This window comes from Scyliorhinus canicula, chromosome 9 (assembly GCF_902713615.1).
Source record: "Scyliorhinus canicula chromosome 9, sScyCan1.1, whole genome shotgun sequence".
NCBI classification, from domain to species: Eukaryota; Metazoa; Chordata; class Chondrichthyes; order Carcharhiniformes; family Scyliorhinidae; genus Scyliorhinus; species Scyliorhinus canicula.
In genome coordinates, this window is record NC_052154.1 from 77,014,099 (window position 1) to 77,032,870 (window position 18,772).

An 18,772-nucleotide genomic window follows, 5' to 3' on the forward strand; every position below is an offset into this window, starting at 1 on the left:
TTGGTGTATTATACACACTTGTGTCAGTATTAGCACCCGTTTTAAAAATCAGTCCATTATTTCGACCCTTTTTCCATGTCCACTCACTGGAGGTTAGGGTTAGGCCACAAGTACTTGCTATTTCCCTGCTGTGGGGCTGCGCTTCTGAGGAGTGCCAGCACCTTGTGGGCTGGTGATTGAGCATCGCCACACCCATTGCCTTGATGATAATGCTGGGGTCTGAGGGCTTCTAAAGGGGCAGGCTGTCGAGTTCCCACATGACCAGAGGCTCTCTTGAGCATTTACAGGATACAGTGAGCACTCAGCAGTGAGAACAGCTAGGAGCTTGTAAGTTGCACCATGGGGTGAGACTTCCGGTGGCGTGGGCGCGCAGGGCGGCCGCAGCGTGAAGAGCTCCCGCCGGTGGCCACGAGTCGCGGCGATTTCGGGGAAATCCCCGAGTTTCGATGCACCCCCCGACTACCGTCGGCCTTTGGGGCCGTCGCGAGCAGCCAGCGGGGCCGGTTTTAAAACCCGTAAAGAACCCCACGCGGGTGTTGGGGAGGCGGGGGCTGAGGTCCTGGGCCCAGCGCGGCGTCGGGGCCAGAGCAGCGGGGGCGGAGGTACGAGGAGGCCGAGGAGGCAGGCCTGAGTCCAGGACACCATGTAAGTGCGGTGTCCCACAACGGATGGCTCCCACCTAGGAGGAAGAAAGAAGGCTGGAACCTGGTCCCAGGGGAGTTCTGGATGAGTACAGAGGAGAAAGAAAGAAAGCTGGAAGATTTAAAGAAATTTAAAGTTTGGTGAAGTTTTTTTTCTCCTCCCCTTTGTCTTTAAAAAAAATAATAATTCAGATTGATGAAGGACAGAAGGGTGGAGGGAGAGAGAAGAGAAAGAAAGTGAAAAACAATAAGCTGCTAAAGGATGCGAAAAGCAGCGTTGAAGGAGGAAACGCAGGGTCGCTGCTGAAGAAGAAGACGAATAAAAGTGGTGATAGGATGGCGGAAGCCGAATTTTAAAGCGGCGCCGCACTATTTACGGTGGAGAAGATGACCAAGGTGATGGCAGGGGAGCTGGAAAAATAGTTTGCGAGGCACATGGAGGCCTGGAGAAAGGAGACAGCGGCCGCATTGAAGTTACTGGTGGAGGAGGCAATCGCCCCGATAATTGCCCCGTTGAAGGTGTCGGTGGCAAAGGCATTGGCCGAGGTGACAGAGCAGGGCGAGAAGATGAAAGAAGTGGAGGAAGCCATGTCACGACACAGCGACCAGGTCACCTCGATGGGAGATGAGTTGCGGAGGGCTGTGGACATTAATAGAGGTCTCCGAGCAAAGACTTGGAAAACCATTCAAGGCGGCATATTTTGAGAATTGTGGGCAATGCCCGAAGAGACAGAGAGCCCAAGGCCAACACAATACTTCGCTAAGAAGTTGGCGGAGCTGGTGAGGGGTGAGGGGGGGGGGGGGGGGGGGGGGGTGAGAGCCCCTCCCAGTACGAGCTAGACCGAGCCCATCGGTCGTTAAGGCCGAAGCCCAAAGTGAACGAGCCGCCAAGGGCAGTAATTATCTGCTTCCATAAGTTTTGCATGAAGGAGAAGGTGTTAAACTGGGCGAAGCAGAAGCGGGAGATACTATGGGATGGTACTATGGTCCGGATCTACCAGGACTTGACGGTAGAGTTGGCAAAAAGACGAGCGGCGTTTGGGCGAGTGAAGGCGACGTTGTACAAGAAGGGGGTACGGTTTGGTATGGTGTACCCAGCGAGGTTGAGGGTAACGTATAACGGCAAAGACTTTTATTTTCGGCTGAGGCGTTCGTGAAGGCAGAAGGCTTAGGACAGACATGAAGAGCGGAGCTGGAAGAGAGACTGTGGACTGTGTTTGAACAGCCGGAAAATGTATAAATGTTATAACTTTCTTTTTACTGATTTGTATTGTAATCCACTTCTCTTTGTATTGTTATAGGGTTTAAGTTAATGGTGGGTTGATGGGCGCTCTGTGTTGCGACGGTTAAATGTTATGTTAGTCAATTGTATGGGTTGGATTGTTGGGTTTGTTTTTTTTTTCTCTGGGACTGGGTGGAAGGGGGTGATATGTCTTGGCGGGGGGGAGCCACCCGCACTAGCTAGCTAAAGTCAGTCAGCTAGTGAATGGAGGTGAGAGGAGAGGAGGGCTGCGGACATTGGAGCCTGGATAGCAGGCGTCAATGGGCCTACGAGGCGAGCGAAAGGGGAGGAGGAAGGGTTGGATTCTGGGGGATGTTGTTTCTGGGGGAAAGGTAGGGTGGTTTTTGGGAGGGGGGGGGGAAGGGGTTCGATGTTAACAATGGACAGGGGCGGGTCAGGCTTATGGGGCAGGGCCCGGCGGTATGTTGATGGTGGATAAGAAAGGTGGGGGGGGGGGGGGGTGAGAGACCCTCAGTAAGGATAGTTACGTGGAACGTGAGAGGGCTAGGAGGTCCGGTCAAGAGGTCAATGGTGCTTACGCATCTTAAAAGTCTGAAAACCGATGTGGCAATGCTGCAGGAGACTCACTTGAGGGTGAAGGACCAGGTAAGACATAAAAAGGGTTGGGTTAGCCAAGTGTTTCACTCTGGATTTGATGGAAGGGCTCGAGGGGTAGCAATGTTGGTCAGCAAAAGGGTACGCTTCCAGATGGAGAAGGTAGGGGACGATCAAGGGGGTAGACATGTGATTGTGGCCGGGACGCTGGATGGGAGATTAGTGGCGCTGGTAAGTGTATACGGTCCCAACTGGGACGATGCGGGATTTACGAGGAAGGTGTTTGGAGCCATTCCTGACTTGGACACACACAAGCTGATTGTGGGGGTGGGGGGACTGGAACCTAGTGTAGGAGCCAAGGTTGGACAGATCACGGCCGCGCTCACTGGTCCCATCGGGGGGGGGGGGGGGGGGGGCAAAGGCGCTAGTTGGGCTAATGGTGGAAATGGGAGGGGTGGACCCTTGGAGGTTCCTGCACCCAGGGGAACGGGAGTACTCTTTTTTTCTCAGCAGTCCATAGACTATACTCGCGGATTGACTTTTTTGTGGTGGCTGGAGTCAAAGGGTCGGAATACTCTGCAATTGCTGTGTCAGATCACGCGCCACATTGGGTGGATATGGTGCTGGAGAAGGGGGTAGTGCAGAGGCCGGGGTGGAAACTGGATGTGGGGCTTTTGGGGAACCAAGTATTTGTGAAAAAAATTGAAAAGGTAATTAAGGAATATGTAAGATTCAATTGTACGGGTGAGGTGTCAATGGCAGTCGTCTGGGAGGCTCTAAAGGCGGTAGTGAGGGGTGAGGTAATTTCATTTAAGGCCAGGGTGGACAAATAGGAGAGGTTGGAGCGGCAGAGGCTAATAGATGAGATGTTGGAGGCAGATAGGAGTTATGCGGAGGATGGGGACCCAGTGATGCTGGGAAAGAGGAAGGAACTACAGGCGAGCTTCGACCGACTATCCACCAGGAGGCGAGTGAGGGGTGCAGTCTATGAACATGGAGACAAGGTGGGCGTATGTTAGCAGGTCAGCTCCGGAGGGAGGCAGCAGCAAGGGAAAATCTTCAGGTAAGGGATAGGGCCAGGAAGTTGATGATGGCTCCGGAGCTGATTAACAAGGTTTTTGAGGAATTCTACAAGAGGTTGTACAGGTCAGAGCCACCGTGAGATGCTGGAATTTCTGGATGGGTTGGAGTACCCGAGGCTAGGGGAGGGGGACAGGGCTATATTAGGAGCAATACTGGAGCAGGAGATAAAAGACGCGATTGGGAGGATGCAGTCGGGGAAGGTGGAAGGGCCGGATGGGTTTCCGGTGGAATATTATAAAAAATTTAAGGATGAGTTGGCACCCCTGATGGTAGGGATGTTTGAAGAGGCGATAGGGAAGGGAGTGCTGCCGCAAACCTTGGGGCAGGCATCAATTTCACTGTTTCTTAAAAAGGATAAGGATCTGACAGAGTGTGGGTCGTGTAGGCCCATATCACTTCTTAATGTGGATGCAAAGGTATTGGCAAAGGTACTGGCGGGTAGGCTGGAGGGGTGCCTCCCGAAGGTGATAGGCGAGGATCAGACAGGGTTCGTGAAAGGGAGGCAGCTGTTTTTGAATATTAGGAGGGTCTTGAAAGTCGTTATGGCACCGGCGGAAGGGAAGGAAACAGAGGTGGCGGTGGCACTGGACGCTGAGAAGGTGTTTGATCGGGTGGAATAGGGGTACCTGATGGCAGTGCTGGAACGGTTTGGGATTGGACCAAGATTTGTGAACTGGGTAAAGTTATTATCTAAGGAGCCGAAGGCGAGTGTCCGCATGAACAATATCAGGTCGAGATACTTCTCTCTCCACCGTGGGACGAGGCAGGGATGTCCTATGTCCCCCCTACTGTTTGCGCTTGTGATTGAGCCGTTGGCCATCGCATTAAGAGGTTCGGGAACATGGAATGGAATAGTGAGGGGGGGGAAATAGAGCATAGGGCATCCTTATATACTTGCTGCTGTATGTGTCGGAGCCGAGTGCGTCGATAGGAGGAATATTGGAGTTGCTGCAGGTATTTCTCTGGATAAGAGTGAGTATTTTGTGGTGTCTCGGCCGGGGGTGAGGACAGGGGTGGTGGGGCTGCCATTCCGTAGGGCAGGGACTCACTTTAGGTATCTGGGGGTGCAATTTGCCCGCGAGTGGGGGAGGCTTCGCAGATACAACATCACTAGTTTGGTGGGGAGAGTGAAAGCCGACCTGGCGAGGTGGGATGGTCTCCCTCTGTCACTGGCGGGTCGGGTGTAGGCGGTTAAAATGAATGTGTTGCCGCGTTTTCTGTTGATTTTTCAATGCCTACCGATTTTCCTGCCAAAGTCTTTTTTCAGGGAGATTGAGGGAAGGATTATCTTGTTTATATGGGGAGGGAAGGTGGCCAGCGTGAGGAAGGTGCTGCTACAGAGGGGAAGGCAGGCAGGGGGTTTGGGTCTCCCGAACCTGATGTACTACTACTGGGCGGCGAATGTGGAGAAGGTGCGGAGCTGGGTCAGAGGGATTGATTCCCAGTGGGTCAGGATGGAGGAGAGTTCGTGCAGGGGATCGGGGCTGAAGGCACTAGCAACAGCCCCGCTCCCGATAGCTCCGGGGAAATACTCAGGGAGTCCGGTAGTAATAGTTTCATTGAAAATCTGGAGGCAGTTTCGCCAACACTTCAGGTTGGGGGCAGGGTCAAGGGAAATGCCGATCAGGGAGAACCACAAAATTGAGCCAGGGAGGTGGGACGGAAGCTTTCGGAAATGGGAAGAGAAGGGGATTAAGACTCTAAAAGATTTGTTTCCTCTAAAAGATTTGTTTGCAGGATTGAGGGAGCTGGAAGCGAAGTATGGGCTGGAGCAGGGAGAAGTGTTTAGGTATATGCAGGTTCGGGACTTTGCCAGGAAGGAGATACAGAGCTTCCCGGAGGAACCGGCCTCCATATTGCTGGAGGAGGTGCTGGCGGCAAGTGGACTGGAGAAGGGGACAGTGTCAGCGGTATACGGGGCTATGTTGGAAAAGGATAAGGCACCACTGGAGGGGATCAAAGCAAAGTGGGAGGAAGTTGGGAGAGGATATGGAGAAGGGATTCTAGTGTGATGTGCTCCGGAGAGTGAATGCCTCCACCTCGTGTGCGAGGTTGGGGCTGATGCAGCTGAAGGTGGTGTACAGGGCACGCCTCACGAGGGCAAGGATGAGCCGATTCTTTGAAGGGGTAGAAGATGTGTGTGAACGTTGCGGGGGGAACGCTAATCACGCTCATATGTTTTGGTCCTGTCCAAAGCTTGGGGAGTACTGGAAGGAGGTGTTTAGGGTAATTTCCAAGGTGGTGCATGTGAAGCTGGACCCGGGTCCCCGGGAGGCCATATTCGGGGTGTCGGACCAGCCAGGGTTGGAAACGGGGGCGAAGGCAGATTTCGCAGCCTTCGCCTCGTTGATCGCCCGAAGGTGGATCCTGATGGGATGGAGAGCGGCCTCTCCACCCTGTGCACTGGCGAGGCAAGGGGACCTGTTGGAATACTTGACCCTTGAGAAGGTTAAGTTCGAACTGAGGGGAAGCTCGGGGGGGTTCTACAAGTCATGGGCACTATTTATTATACACTTTCAAGAACTGGATAACATCGAACATTAGTGGGGGGGGGGGGGGTGCGGGGTGAGCTGAGTATGTTGAAGATGGCTATGGGTAATTCCTGATTCCTTTTTTTTCTTTGTCATTTGTTTATGTTAACATACGGGCTGATGTCTGGGCATGGTGGGAGGATGAGATTGTTGTTACTGTTATGGGGTTTGAGATATTTGTTGTTGGTTATCGATCGTTGTTGGGTCATCTTTCTCCATTTTGAGACACTCCCTTCCACCACTACTCTCTGTCTCCTGTTGCCCAGCTAGTTATTTATCCATCTAGCTAGTACACCCTGAACCCCATACGATTTCACTTTTTCCATCAACCTGCCATGGGAAACTTTATCAAATGCCTTACTGAAGTCCATGTATATGACATCTACAGCCTTTCCCTCATCAATTAACTTTGTCACTTCCTCAAAGAATTCTATTAGATTTGTAAGACATGACCTTCCCTGCACAAAACCATGCTGCCTATCACTGATAAGTCTATTTTCTTCCAAATGTGAATAGATCCTATCCCTCAGTATCTTCTCCAACAGTTTGCCTACCACTGACGTCAAGCTCACAGGTCTATAATTCCTGGATTATTCCTGCTACCCTTCTTATACAAAGGACAATATTAGCAATTCTCCAGTCCTCCGGGACCTCACCCGTGCTCAAGGATGCTGCAAAGATATCTGTTAAGGCCCCAGCTATTTCGTCCCTCATTTCCCTCAGTAACCTGCCTTTTAGAATACCCAAAACCTCCCCTTCCTTATGCCGACATGACCTAGAGTACTTAAATGCCAGAATAAAGTGCTCAAGAATTGGCTATCAAATAAATCCAACGTTTATACAACCGAGTAAATTAAACATCTACAGGTTCTCAGTCCAATCCGAATGCAGGAATCCATTTGGCTTTGTAACCTCACCCAGGATACTTAGAATACTTGTTTCCCATGAACAGCATCCAAAGGAGAAAACAGAATGTAATTAAAATATGATGGCTTCTGACCTACTCCGAAAAACGCACACATGACATGACACCGCCATCTTCTTCCACCTTAATCCTGCTCCTTTAAGATTCGAGGGAGAGAAAAAGTGGTGACTACAAACCTGACATCAGTAGTGGGGAAAATGCTAGAAATACATTATAAAGGATATGATAATCAGGCACTTAGAAAGGACAGAGTCAACATGGATTTAAAATATCAAGTTGTCCGCTTTGGTTGGAAAAACAAATGCAGGGTATTAAAAGGCGAGATTGGGAAATTTTGATGTCCAAAGGGACCTGAAAGCTAGCATCTTGGTTCAGCAAGCAATTAGGAAGGCAAACAGTACAAGGATTTGCGTGCAAGAGTAAAGATATCTTGCTGCAATTGTACAAACTGCACCTGGATTATTGTGTCGTTTTGGTCTCCTTCCAGAAGGAACAATGGGCGCGATTCTCCCAAAACGGGAGAAATCGTAAGGCTGGCGTCAAACCCGGGCGGGTTTGACGCCAGCGCGCCCCTTCCCGACCGGGAACCGATTCTGGTCCCCGGTCAGGGCTAGCAGCCCGACGCCGTAAGCTCCGGCATCACGGTTTTAACGAATTTCGTTAAGCCCGCTTGCCGGAGTTAGCGCCGGCTGACGCGTCATATGACGTCAGCCGCGCATGCGCGGATTGGAAGACTCCAACGTGCGCATGCGCGGATGACGTCATCGCGTATTTGCGCGAAACCCGCGCATGCGCGGGCCGGGATGCCCCTCAGCCGCCCCGCGAATGGATACTGCGGGGCGGCGGAAGGAGTAATAGTGCGCAGGCATCGGGTACTGCCGTGCCAATCGGTGCCATGGTTATAAAAAGCGAGTTGTTCCCGCCGATTTTACGAACGGCCAGACCAGGTCTGTTTGCCGTTCGTAAAAACAGCGTAAAGGGCTGGGACTTCGGCCCATCTATCAGCTGTGAATCGCTGCCGGCCGTAAAAAAACGGCAGCAGCGATTCGTGTCGGGAGTTGGGGGGGGGGGAGAATAGCGGGAGGACGGGAAAAATGTAGGGAAGGCCCTCCCGCTATTCTCCGACCCGTTGTGGGGGGCGGACAATCGCGCCCAATATACTTTCTGCAGAGGGAATGCAACATAGGCTCACCAGACTGATTCTTGGGATAGCAGGATTATCCTTTGAGGAGACTGGGCTTGTATTTTCTGGAGTTTAAAAGTTTGTGAGGTGATCTCAGTGAAACATATAATATTCTGACAGGGCTCGACAGAGTAAATACCCTTGGCTCGGTGCTCGAGAATCAGAGGACATAGACTCAGAACAAGAGGTAAGCCATTTAGGTCGGGGGAGAAGTGTTTTCATCTTTGGAATTTTCCACCAAGAGGGCTGCAGAGTATGTTCAAGACAGTGATTTCTCACATGAAAGATCATGGGATTATGGAGATAAAGTTGAGGTAGAAGTTCAGCCATGATCTAGTTGAGTGGCAAAACTGTCTTGAGGGGATGGAGATTTACTTCTGTTCCTATTTGCTATATTCCTACCAGTAGTTTCTGTTTACTCTGGTCAAGGTGAGTGAACTGTTTTAGAAGGGTACAATGTCCATGGATCTACTCCCCCAAATAGATCACATGTATTCTGCATTAACTGGGTTCTCCTCAACATGGTGAATAATAACAGATGTTACCATCTCAGATTGGGTACTCGGGATGGAAAGAGAATCCATAGAGTGAGGCCAATGATGTTTTGATAATATTCCCTACTTTAAAGTCAAACAAAAGGTTATAAGAGATATTTTCATATTCACTTCATAGAAATATGACAAAGTGTCATTGTAGTGACCAACACTAAATTAATGTAAATATTATGCTGGTCTTAAAAAAATTAATTTTAATCACTTTTGTACCATGATAAGCTAATTTGTTGCTCTTGTTTAAAATCACTTGCGTCACTACACTAATGCTCAAGGTCTGACTAGATGTACATTAAAACCCTTCGCAACCTCGCAAAAAGAGTGTTAAAAGGTAATTGCTGTAAGTACATGCAGCTCAAGTCCATTTTCCATGTGAGATAGCCATGATGCCTTTCTCCTGAAGTCTCCATTTACTTCACTGGAAAACTCACCATTCCTCCGGAGTTAAACCGTGCAGTACTTTGGCATACCATTTACACTGGACACACAATTTATCAATATTAGCTGGACCCATTGCCTGAAAAAAAAATTGAAGGAATTGCTTAGTTGCAGGGTCATCAGTTGATACCTAGAAACAGGAAACACCCAACCCCTCCCCAACCACTCACTCGATCTCAGATGGGTCAAAAATATTAAGTAATCTTTGAAACTACTTTTCCTCCTTGTTATCTGGAATGTAATTGAGAGAGGAAGGAGTTAGGAGGTTCGATGGCACACAGCAAAATAAGTTGTCTAATTTTTCTATAGTACAGGATGCTGCACAGTCACATCTTTATCAGCACACAGGTGCACGTGGATCCACTGCCAGAGCAAAACAAGCCCATAATAAAATATCTACTTTTGCAAATTCTCTCTTTTGGAATCAGTTAAGTTGGAAATGCATTACCTCCCAGATGTAAACCTAGACCAGGCATTATCAAATTCGGAGGTGCAACCCGGGGGCGGGTGTCAGGAGGGTCATTGAGCCATCCGTTGCGGCACTCCCGATCGCGGAAATCCACGCGCAACAGCCGGCTTTTAACCATGCCGGCTGCAAGCGGCCTTCAAAATGGCCAGGAACATATTTTTTAAATTCGGCCGCACCGCGCACGGGTGCCCGATCATTGGTGCGCATGCGCAAGACTTGCATATGCGCACCAATGATCGGGCACGCATGTGCAGTGCATCCGCGTTTTTTTAATACGGTCACAGCCTTTTTTTGTACAAGTTCAGCATTTATTTTATACGGTCTCAGCCTTTTGTTTTTACAAGTTCAGCAGGGCCAAAGGGACCATTGGGGCCAAAGGGACCCAAAACCATTTCCTCCACTTTTTCCAACACCAAACAAGGTAAGAGAAGATGGTGAGTCACACAGGTCAGCCGGGATGGGCCGTGAAGGTCGGTCGGCATGGGTCGCGGAGGTCGGCCGGGTTGGGTCCCGAAGGTTGGCAGGTTGATAAAAATGGGTCCCCAGAAAAAAAGTTTGAAAAACACTGACCTAGACCGTGCATGGTGGCAGGTTATTCAGTAATAAAGGCATCAAAGCTCAGGATGCTATTGTCCTCACTCACTATCTACATATTCCTTTCCAAAAGGAGCCCTGGATCAGCAAGCAGGGCCGGTACCTTTGAGTTTTAGGAATTCTGAGGTGAACTGTGGGCAGCACGGTAGCATGGTGGTTAGCATAAATGCTTCACAGCTCCAGGGTCCCAGGTTCGATTCCCGGCTGGGTCACTGTCTGTGCGGAGTCTGCACGTCCTCCCCGTGTGTGCGTGGGTTTCCTCCGGGTGCTCCGGTTTCCTCCCACAGTCCAAAGATGTGCGGGTTAGGTGGATTGACCATGCTAAATTGCCCGTAGTGTCCTAATAAAGTAAGGTTAAGGGGAGGTTATTGGGTTACGGGTATAGGGTGGTTACGTGGGTTTGAGTAGGGTGATCATGGCTCGGCACAACATCGAGGGCCGAAGGGCCTGTTCTGTGCTGTACTGTTCTATGTCTATGTTTAACTGTAATTTGACTCAAACTCAGCTAATTCAACGTAGCACAAAGCACAATCTGAACACTTCCTAGTCAGTATGACGTGGTTCCTCGCCTAGCAGTACATTTATTCACTGGTCTATTGGCGTTTTAACAAGTGAGTAAATGCATCAAAATAATCCAGACTCCGTGTGCACAGTATTCCAATCATGTACACCACTTCCTAAATTCCACATGAATGCGCATGAGTTTTCTATGTGTGCACTTGGAGCCACAGAGGTGTTGGTGTTATGTCCTCGAGCACTGTTTCAGAATATAGGTTTACTGTAGATTTCACTTGTAGTGGATTAATTGCCCATATCAGTAGTACCAAAGGATGAGTACTGAAGCAGATGACAGGCACTTCCTTGCAGTACAAAGGAAGAAAATCAACTCTGACTGATTACCTGCCTGCTAGCTGGGTAACAACTGTATTTTGATAGCTCCAAAAGCAAATTAAAATTAAAGGGAATTTTCCATGGACTACAAACGTTTCCTGTCCCTCGACTATATTTGATATCTGGAGTTTTCATGAGACCAATTAGAATATTACACTTCCTAATCTCTCTTTTAACGTCCACAGCCAAAATCAAAGCTATAATTTTTCTAACATAAAAGAGCTGGAAATCATGCAGTTCAATAAATATTCGGCCAGTCAGAATGACAATCAGAAAGTTGCAACGGTTGAAATCTGTCCACAAGCAAATGTTCCGTTTGAATGGATTCAAACCTGCGCACTTTACCAAGATGCATTAGGAGGGACAAAATATGAGATTTCCCGAGATAAAATTATTTATAAAGTTGGAATGGTCCTTAATTCACCACCGGATCTGTGCCCAATTCTGCAACTTGGCCTCCCAATGAATGTAGCTCCCCATCATGAGTTGAAGCCCTTCAAAAATGCCTGCAACTCTGCATCATGCAACCACAGTAAACACTTGCACATTGCACTGAATGAACACACACTTCCGCTTAGCCTAAGAGATGTAAGCATGACTCTTTCAGTTTTATATTTGGGTATAATCTGATCATTGGGTGAATTCCTTTATTCACAGAAGCGGCACGGTGGTTAGCACTGCTAATTCCGGCCTTGTCTGACTGTGCAGAGTTTGCCCATATTCCCCGTGTCTGCGTGGATTTCCTTCGGTGCTCCAGTTTCCTCCCAACAGTCCAAAGAGTGCAGGTTAGGTGGATTGGCAATGCTAAATTTCCCCTTAGTGTCCAGTGGGCTGGGGAGTTGGCTTAGGTAGAATGTTGTTTTGCAGTGTCTATGTAGACTCGATGGGCCAAATAGCCTTCTTCTGAACTGTAGTTATTCTATTAACCATACCTGCAAAAAGTTTTCCATGTGATACCAAGCTACCTGTGTGCTCACTGTAAAGAATAGCCACCATGCTAATTGGAAACCTTGGCAATATCTTCCTCTAAGACTCTGAAGTTACCAAAACCACACAGGCTCTACGGTCTCTTATAATCTGCATATCTGTTTGCTTTTCACTTTACTCTTTGACAAGAGCAGTAGCACAAATGAAAATAGAACTGGCATGGAAATAAAACAAGATAAATACCCACTGAAGTGAACCAGATGGAAGGAGGTATCAGTCCGTGAGCACTCTTATCAGATTTCCAAGTGGGCACTGTAATAACCATTTGCACTGACCAAGATTAGGCTGGCAGTGAAGTAGCATTCAGTGTTGGTCAGGATCATTGCCATTTGCACCAATGACACAAGTCAACAAGAGCTTTACAACCATAAAATGTAATATAAGGTGAACTCGTGAAATACAAGGGGCTGGATTCTCCGTCTGGGAGACTAAGTCCCCACGCCGGCATGAAAATGGTGATCTTTTGTGCCAGGAAATCTGACGCAACAGGGCCACCGATTCGCCGTATGGCTGGGGGCTAGCTCGGAGGCAGTGTAGGGCTTGCAGCTGTAGCTGCCAATATAGTCCTGAGCATTTCCGGGTCCGTGGCCGAGTGTGCGCACGGCGACGCCCTGCAGAGGTCGGCCAATGCTTCATGACGGACGCAAAAGTAGTGCTCCCCTTCAGCCGCTCACGCGCCTCGAACCGCACCCAACAGTGCCCCAACCCTGAATGAAGCCCCCCCCCCCCGCCCGCAGATCGGCCCTTCCCCAACTGTGGCGGCGCCTAACTGAGTCCCCGAACGGTGTGAGCTCACTGTTCCTAACAGTTCCCGAATGGTGTGAGCACACATAACCCACGCCGTTGGGAACTTGGTCGGTCAGGGACGGTGCATTGCGAGGCGGCATACTTGGCGCGGTGTACTCCTGGAATAGGGGGCAAAGAATTCAAAAACCGGCACCACTCCCGATTTCGCATCAAAACGGATTCTCCGCCCTGTCGCCGAGCGCGATTTCGGCGTACGGGGGTGGAGAATCCAGCCCTAGAGCCCTGATGACTACTTTATTTCAGGAAAGTATCAAGAGCAGGTTATGACTTTGAGCATTAAGCATACAGATGTTAAGTTCTGAAACAACCAGACGACACTGCAATTTGAGGAGGAGCTTCAATGTATTTTTTTTTAAAACAAGTAATTCTTTAGACCTGCAGCATATTTCCAGAAAGGTCGCTGGAAGCAGGTTCACTGATAATTTTCATGGAAAATTCGATAAATACATGAAGATGAAAACATTTGCAGAGCTATGGGGAAAATCACAACTATGCGAACACGCAAAGCAAGGTGCACATGCTACGTAAAAGATAATGTCCATCCAACCTTTGCTTTTCCTTTTTGGTTACATGCGCACTCATCCATTCATTTATTTCAGTAAACTTGCGGTGAATGCTGCCGCTTATTGAAAATTATTTTTTATCCGAAATACATTTGTTTGATGCCATCCATATTTTCCTGCAAGATGTGGATTTATAATTAGAAAATCAAATGGGATTGGGAGAAATAGAACAGCATAAAACAGTGGAGCAGGACTAAAAAGAGGTAATAAAATTGAATTAGAGCGGCAGGGGTGTAAATAATGCCTGAAAAAAATGAGAATGAGGAAAGCATGAACTGGAGGAATAGCAACTGGAGGACACAAATCAATTGAGAGATGGAGGAGGAGTGATACAATTGGAATGGGGTCAGGGTGGGAGTGATATAAACAGATAAAGTAACAGGAAGGAGTGTGGTTACAAAAGTTTGAGAACATGCACCAATAGATTCAAAAACAGCTTCTTTCCCACTGTTACCAGACTCCTGAATGACCCTCTTAGGGTCAGAACTGATCTTATGAACTGAACTGGTCTTTCTACGCATCTTCTCTACAGTTGTAGCATTATATACCATACACTTCACCCGCTGTCTATGTTTATGTATTTTCATTCTGTATCTTCATATAGTTATTGCGTGTTCTATGTTTTCACGTGTGGAGCGATCTGCCTGGACTGTGTGCAGAACAATACTTTTCACTGTACCTCAGTAGACGTGAAAATAAATCTAATCTACTAAAATGGGACAGGGTTAGAACGTTACTTACATTTAGGATTCTAAGTGGCAGTTTGCAAGAAGAGATATTACTTTAAGATCATGCTGGCCCTGCCAGCGTTTAAATTACAGTAATTATGGAAATTAGCGCAACTGAAGTATTTTGTGCCTAACCTTATACCTCAAGTTAACCATGCATTTTGTGACTGGAAAGGGTCTCTCATTCTGCTGACACCGTATGACAAAACAGAAATGTTGCTGCATTTAATCTAACTTGGGTGGAATTTCCTCGAGAAGCGATGAAGCACATACATTTGTATGACGTAGGAATGAAAATTCAGGGTGTATTTCTCACTTCCTTTCCTGCCCCCCCCCCCCCCCCCCCCCCCCCCCCCCCCCCATCCCTCTTGAAACAAATAAAACAAGACTTGAAAAGAGAGATGTTGCAGAAACCTTTAATCTTGCACTAGTCAGGGAAAATGCAAAAAAAGCCAATTTCAACTGATGACAATTGATACTACAGGAGAAAAGGGTGCTGATTGGTTGGTAATTTGACTCTGATTAGTTGAGACATTGCCACGATGAAAACAATGGGAAACAGATCTCCCAAGCTTCTGGGTAATTCATAAAAGGCGCAAAACTTGAATAAATCCCTTTTGTTTGCAAAGAGTTCCACTGATATTGTTTGTTTGTGGAGTTATTAGCGCACTCAGAATTGTTCAGCAGTGCTGCCCAATTGCAGAATTACATCTAACAGTAAGCATTTTCTTTTGGGTTTTTCAAGCGTGATCTGGTGAGTATGTTCTGTAAACTGCCTATTACAATAACCAAATTTTATTCTACCTACTACACAATTGAACAATGTTGTGTATGGATTTTACTGCAGACATTGGCCATACTCTCAGCAATTGGCTGATCAAATCGAATAGCATTTTCCTTCGCTGAAATTAGCTAAATATCAGCCTCTGAGGGCTAAGCCCGACAATATTCAAGGTTCAGGACAAAACTGAGGCCATGATTAAAAAGCTGGAATTTGGATTCATTGTATGGCCGAAACAACACTGGAATATTTCCAAATCAATATGAATTCCTGACAACTAATGAGTTAAACTTGCACAGCCGCACTAAAGGTGACATCGAGCAACATATCACTGAACCGGCACTGCAGTTACATGATTACTTCTCCCAGATGGACGACACCCAAGTGCTGCGTTGCTACCCTTTGTCCTATTTTCCTGCAATTCCCATGTTACACGAAGTGCCAACAATAAAAAAAAACAAGAGACCCTCCTTGACATGGTAACAAATGGTGCACTCAAGATTTCAGTTCCAACAAAAGCACTTGACAGATTTTTGCATCCAAATGCAAGCAGCGTATCCTCAACTAGAAGGCTTTGATGCCATTCACAACATATTTTTGTGAAACAGCATTTTTGGCATTCACTGTAATGAAGTCAAAATGTTTATCGCTGCATGTGCATCAAAATGGGTTTGCGATAGGAACTATCACCCATTTTCCCAACTTCATGAGTTTATTCTCCAACAATCTAACTCATTAATCACATTAATGAGTAGTAAAAAAAAGAGACATATTTTTACCTGTAATGTATAATTATAATAATATATAGGGCCATCGGAGGGGTAGTTAAAAGATAAACTGCTAATAGGAGTATGCACAAAGTTTGTAAATCCGAAAAAGGGTATGCGACCAAAAGCATTTGGGCACCACTGCGATAAGGAACAGAGGAATTTTTCAGAATACATGACAGAGCACGCATATGCAGACCTGTTTGATGTTGTCAAGTCAGATGGTCAAGCTAACATGGGAAGAGGATTTTCAGTCAAAGATACTGAAGCCGAAAACTTGAAAGAAAGTAGCACGACACAGTGTGATCATGTGAATTTTGTAGATGTGACCAATGTAAAAATTAGCAAGAAACTTCTATTATTATTAGTATTAGGTTATGATAACATTTCAATCCAAGACATTGTCATGGCAGTGAAAAGGTAAAATCTACAGTAAATAGGGATAAGTAAAATGGGAATACAAGAAATAACATCCAAGTACCAGATATATACATACATATCTATTTTTGTCCTGTATGTCACTGGGAATAAATAATGAAGCATACCATAAATTTATGTTTTACCATAATGATTTGAAATGAAGCACCTTGCCATATGTCGGTTGCTTGAATAAATTACCTCAAGATTGAAATTTTGCAAGGAAAGAACATTTTCATCCTTTTAATAGCACAAATCTGGACTATACAGATCTGTACTGATTGCATCAGCTGAATTGACCAGTGGTAGTTTCCATGGTGCCAGTAAAAAAGTTAAATCTCTTTTAATCAAGGGAGGAGGTTGGCCATTTCACGTTTCTGACATTTTCTGACTGTTTAAAGGATTTTCATGACTTGAAAGAGGAAATGTGAATTTTCTACAAGATCACCCCAGGGTGGCTAAATACATATGTTCCATGTTGTGTAATTTTGCCCTAAAGAAAAGTCCTTGAATATAAAAAAAATAATTTGAACTTCAACAGACTGAGATTGTGTGAATCCTGAAATATGGATGGCCAATAAATGGTGCCTAGTGTTGCCCACAACCAATGAACACAATGGGAGGCTTCTGATTTTCGCCACTTATGCCAGACATAGCCTATGGACAACGTAATCTCCAGTACCACCTCTGCCACAGCCACCTGGATTGGCTAACACATTTAGTCAAGAGATGCTCTTATAATGCACTGCAGCACACTGACCAGTGATTACTTTGAAGCACAAGTACAGATTCATTGTAAGAAATTGAAGCACAGATGGGATTAATGATACAAGCAGGAGTCCCACACAGATGGACAGGCTCAATGATCAGCTTTTTCTTTCTGTCCTTTATTGTAGATTTTGAAATGACTATTTTGAAGGAAGGTAGTCTAATTTTATTAGAAATAATATCACTTGAGTTGTGTTGAACAACAGCCTGTGTCTCCCTTACAAAACAGATGCATAACCAGGAGAAAAGTCATTTTTCATCCACTTCCTCCTCCTACAAATTAATCACAAAACTGTCATCCAAGCTGATCCTTAATTTGTTATGCAACAAATCATTTTTAAAATTACCTTTATATTTATTGTCTTTTCCATTTCAATGTCAATATAATCAAAACATACCACTCTGAATGGGTGGATTATATTAGCCGAGTTACTAGCAGATCAGTTAAATATTGTACTCCTAGAATTTCCCTAAAAACTACCCTTGTAATCGAGCTCTGTCAAAAAATTGTGAAGACACACTGCACAACTTGGCAGGATCTTGACCTAGAGTTTCAGGCTGCTTACACACATTTAGCTCCTGGAAGCTGGATAAAGACTACTCAGCTGGCAGTATACTCCAGGGAAAATGAGGGAAGAGGAGAAACAACATTTCAATCAAGGTACTTAATTCAGTGATTCACTTGCAAATTGGAGGAACGGCTAAACATTCCTCAACCTGCGCGTACTGTTCCAGAGGCCTACACCATCAGTACAATAGGTCTGCGCCTATGTGCCATTTCGGTGCTAGATGCACAGGTCAGCACCTACTTCCCACACTCAAGAGTTCATCTATGTGTGTGTGAGTGAGAGAGAGAGAGAGAAAAAGATATAGGCAACTCTGAATTCCAATCTCAGAATGACACTCACTTTTCCGAAGAGAGGGCAGCATTTTCCACTGTACATTAACTAATAAAACCTAGGAGTGATACCTGCCCATGGTGTTGGATCTGAGAGACGTAGATCAATTCTTTATCTGTGTCTATATATACACACATGCACACAAAGTGTCTGTGAGGTGCAGGAGAAATTAGCTTTGCAAACCAACACCGATATAATGGTCTTCAGCCTCCCTCCTGGGGAGTGCATGACTGACCCATCATCACCTTAACTCAAAGGTGCTGCTGTGGCTCTTATTTCCCTTGAAAGCTGCTCAGTTCCATCTCATCCTTCCTCTTCTTCTGTGTAAACAGGGAACTGAATGGGTAAAGTTTGGCCTTCGCCTTAAAGCGCTGTCCGGCAATCTCAATCTCATAGTCGCCACGATTGATGAAGTCTGGGGTCACCACCAGTTTGTTTCCAGTATCTTCATCATACTGGTGAACAAAGCCCAAGCAGACATGGCGGGCCAGCGTGTAACTGTAGGCACTACTGGTTGTCATGCCAACATAGTGGCCATTCCTGTATATAGGCTCTCCCCACCAGGGCCAAAGGTCAAGGTCAGTGTCATGATCATCCAGGATAAACATGGTGAACCGACGGCAAACTCCCTGCTGTCTTTGCTGCAACAGAGCCTCACGGCCAATAAAATCAGTCCCCTACAATTAAAAAAGAGGAGGTTAACCCCAGAAATACAGAGACACAAAATGAGCAACACCATTCTCTGCCCCAAGGTAGAACATGCGTAACTTTATAAATAGATTTCAGAACCCATCGGTGTTTTTTTGCTCCTTGCCCCATTTAAATCAGTTCAGATGAGTCTGGCAAGATCACATTCATAGTCACACACTAAGACACAAGGCTCCTTTGCAGCCCCTCAGGCGATCTCTGGTC

The 18,772-nt window shown here is 46.6% G+C and overlaps 1 protein-coding gene across 3 annotated transcripts in view; it reads right to left on the minus strand.

Moving 5' to 3' along the window:
- Positions 1-14,628: 14,628 nt before the first annotated feature.
- pdpr (pyruvate dehydrogenase phosphatase regulatory subunit) overlaps positions 14,629-18,772 on the minus strand; it is a 94,596-nt gene continuing 90,452 nt past the window's right edge. For all 3 annotated transcript variants that reach the window (XM_038806969.1, XM_038806970.1, XM_038806971.1), the window contains one exon: positions 14,629-18,537. In XM_038806969.1, the coding sequence (XP_038662897.1) occupies positions 18,133-18,537 (405 nt within the window). In that variant the 3' untranslated portion in view covers positions 14,629-18,132. The remainder of the gene's footprint in view (positions 18,538-18,772) is intronic.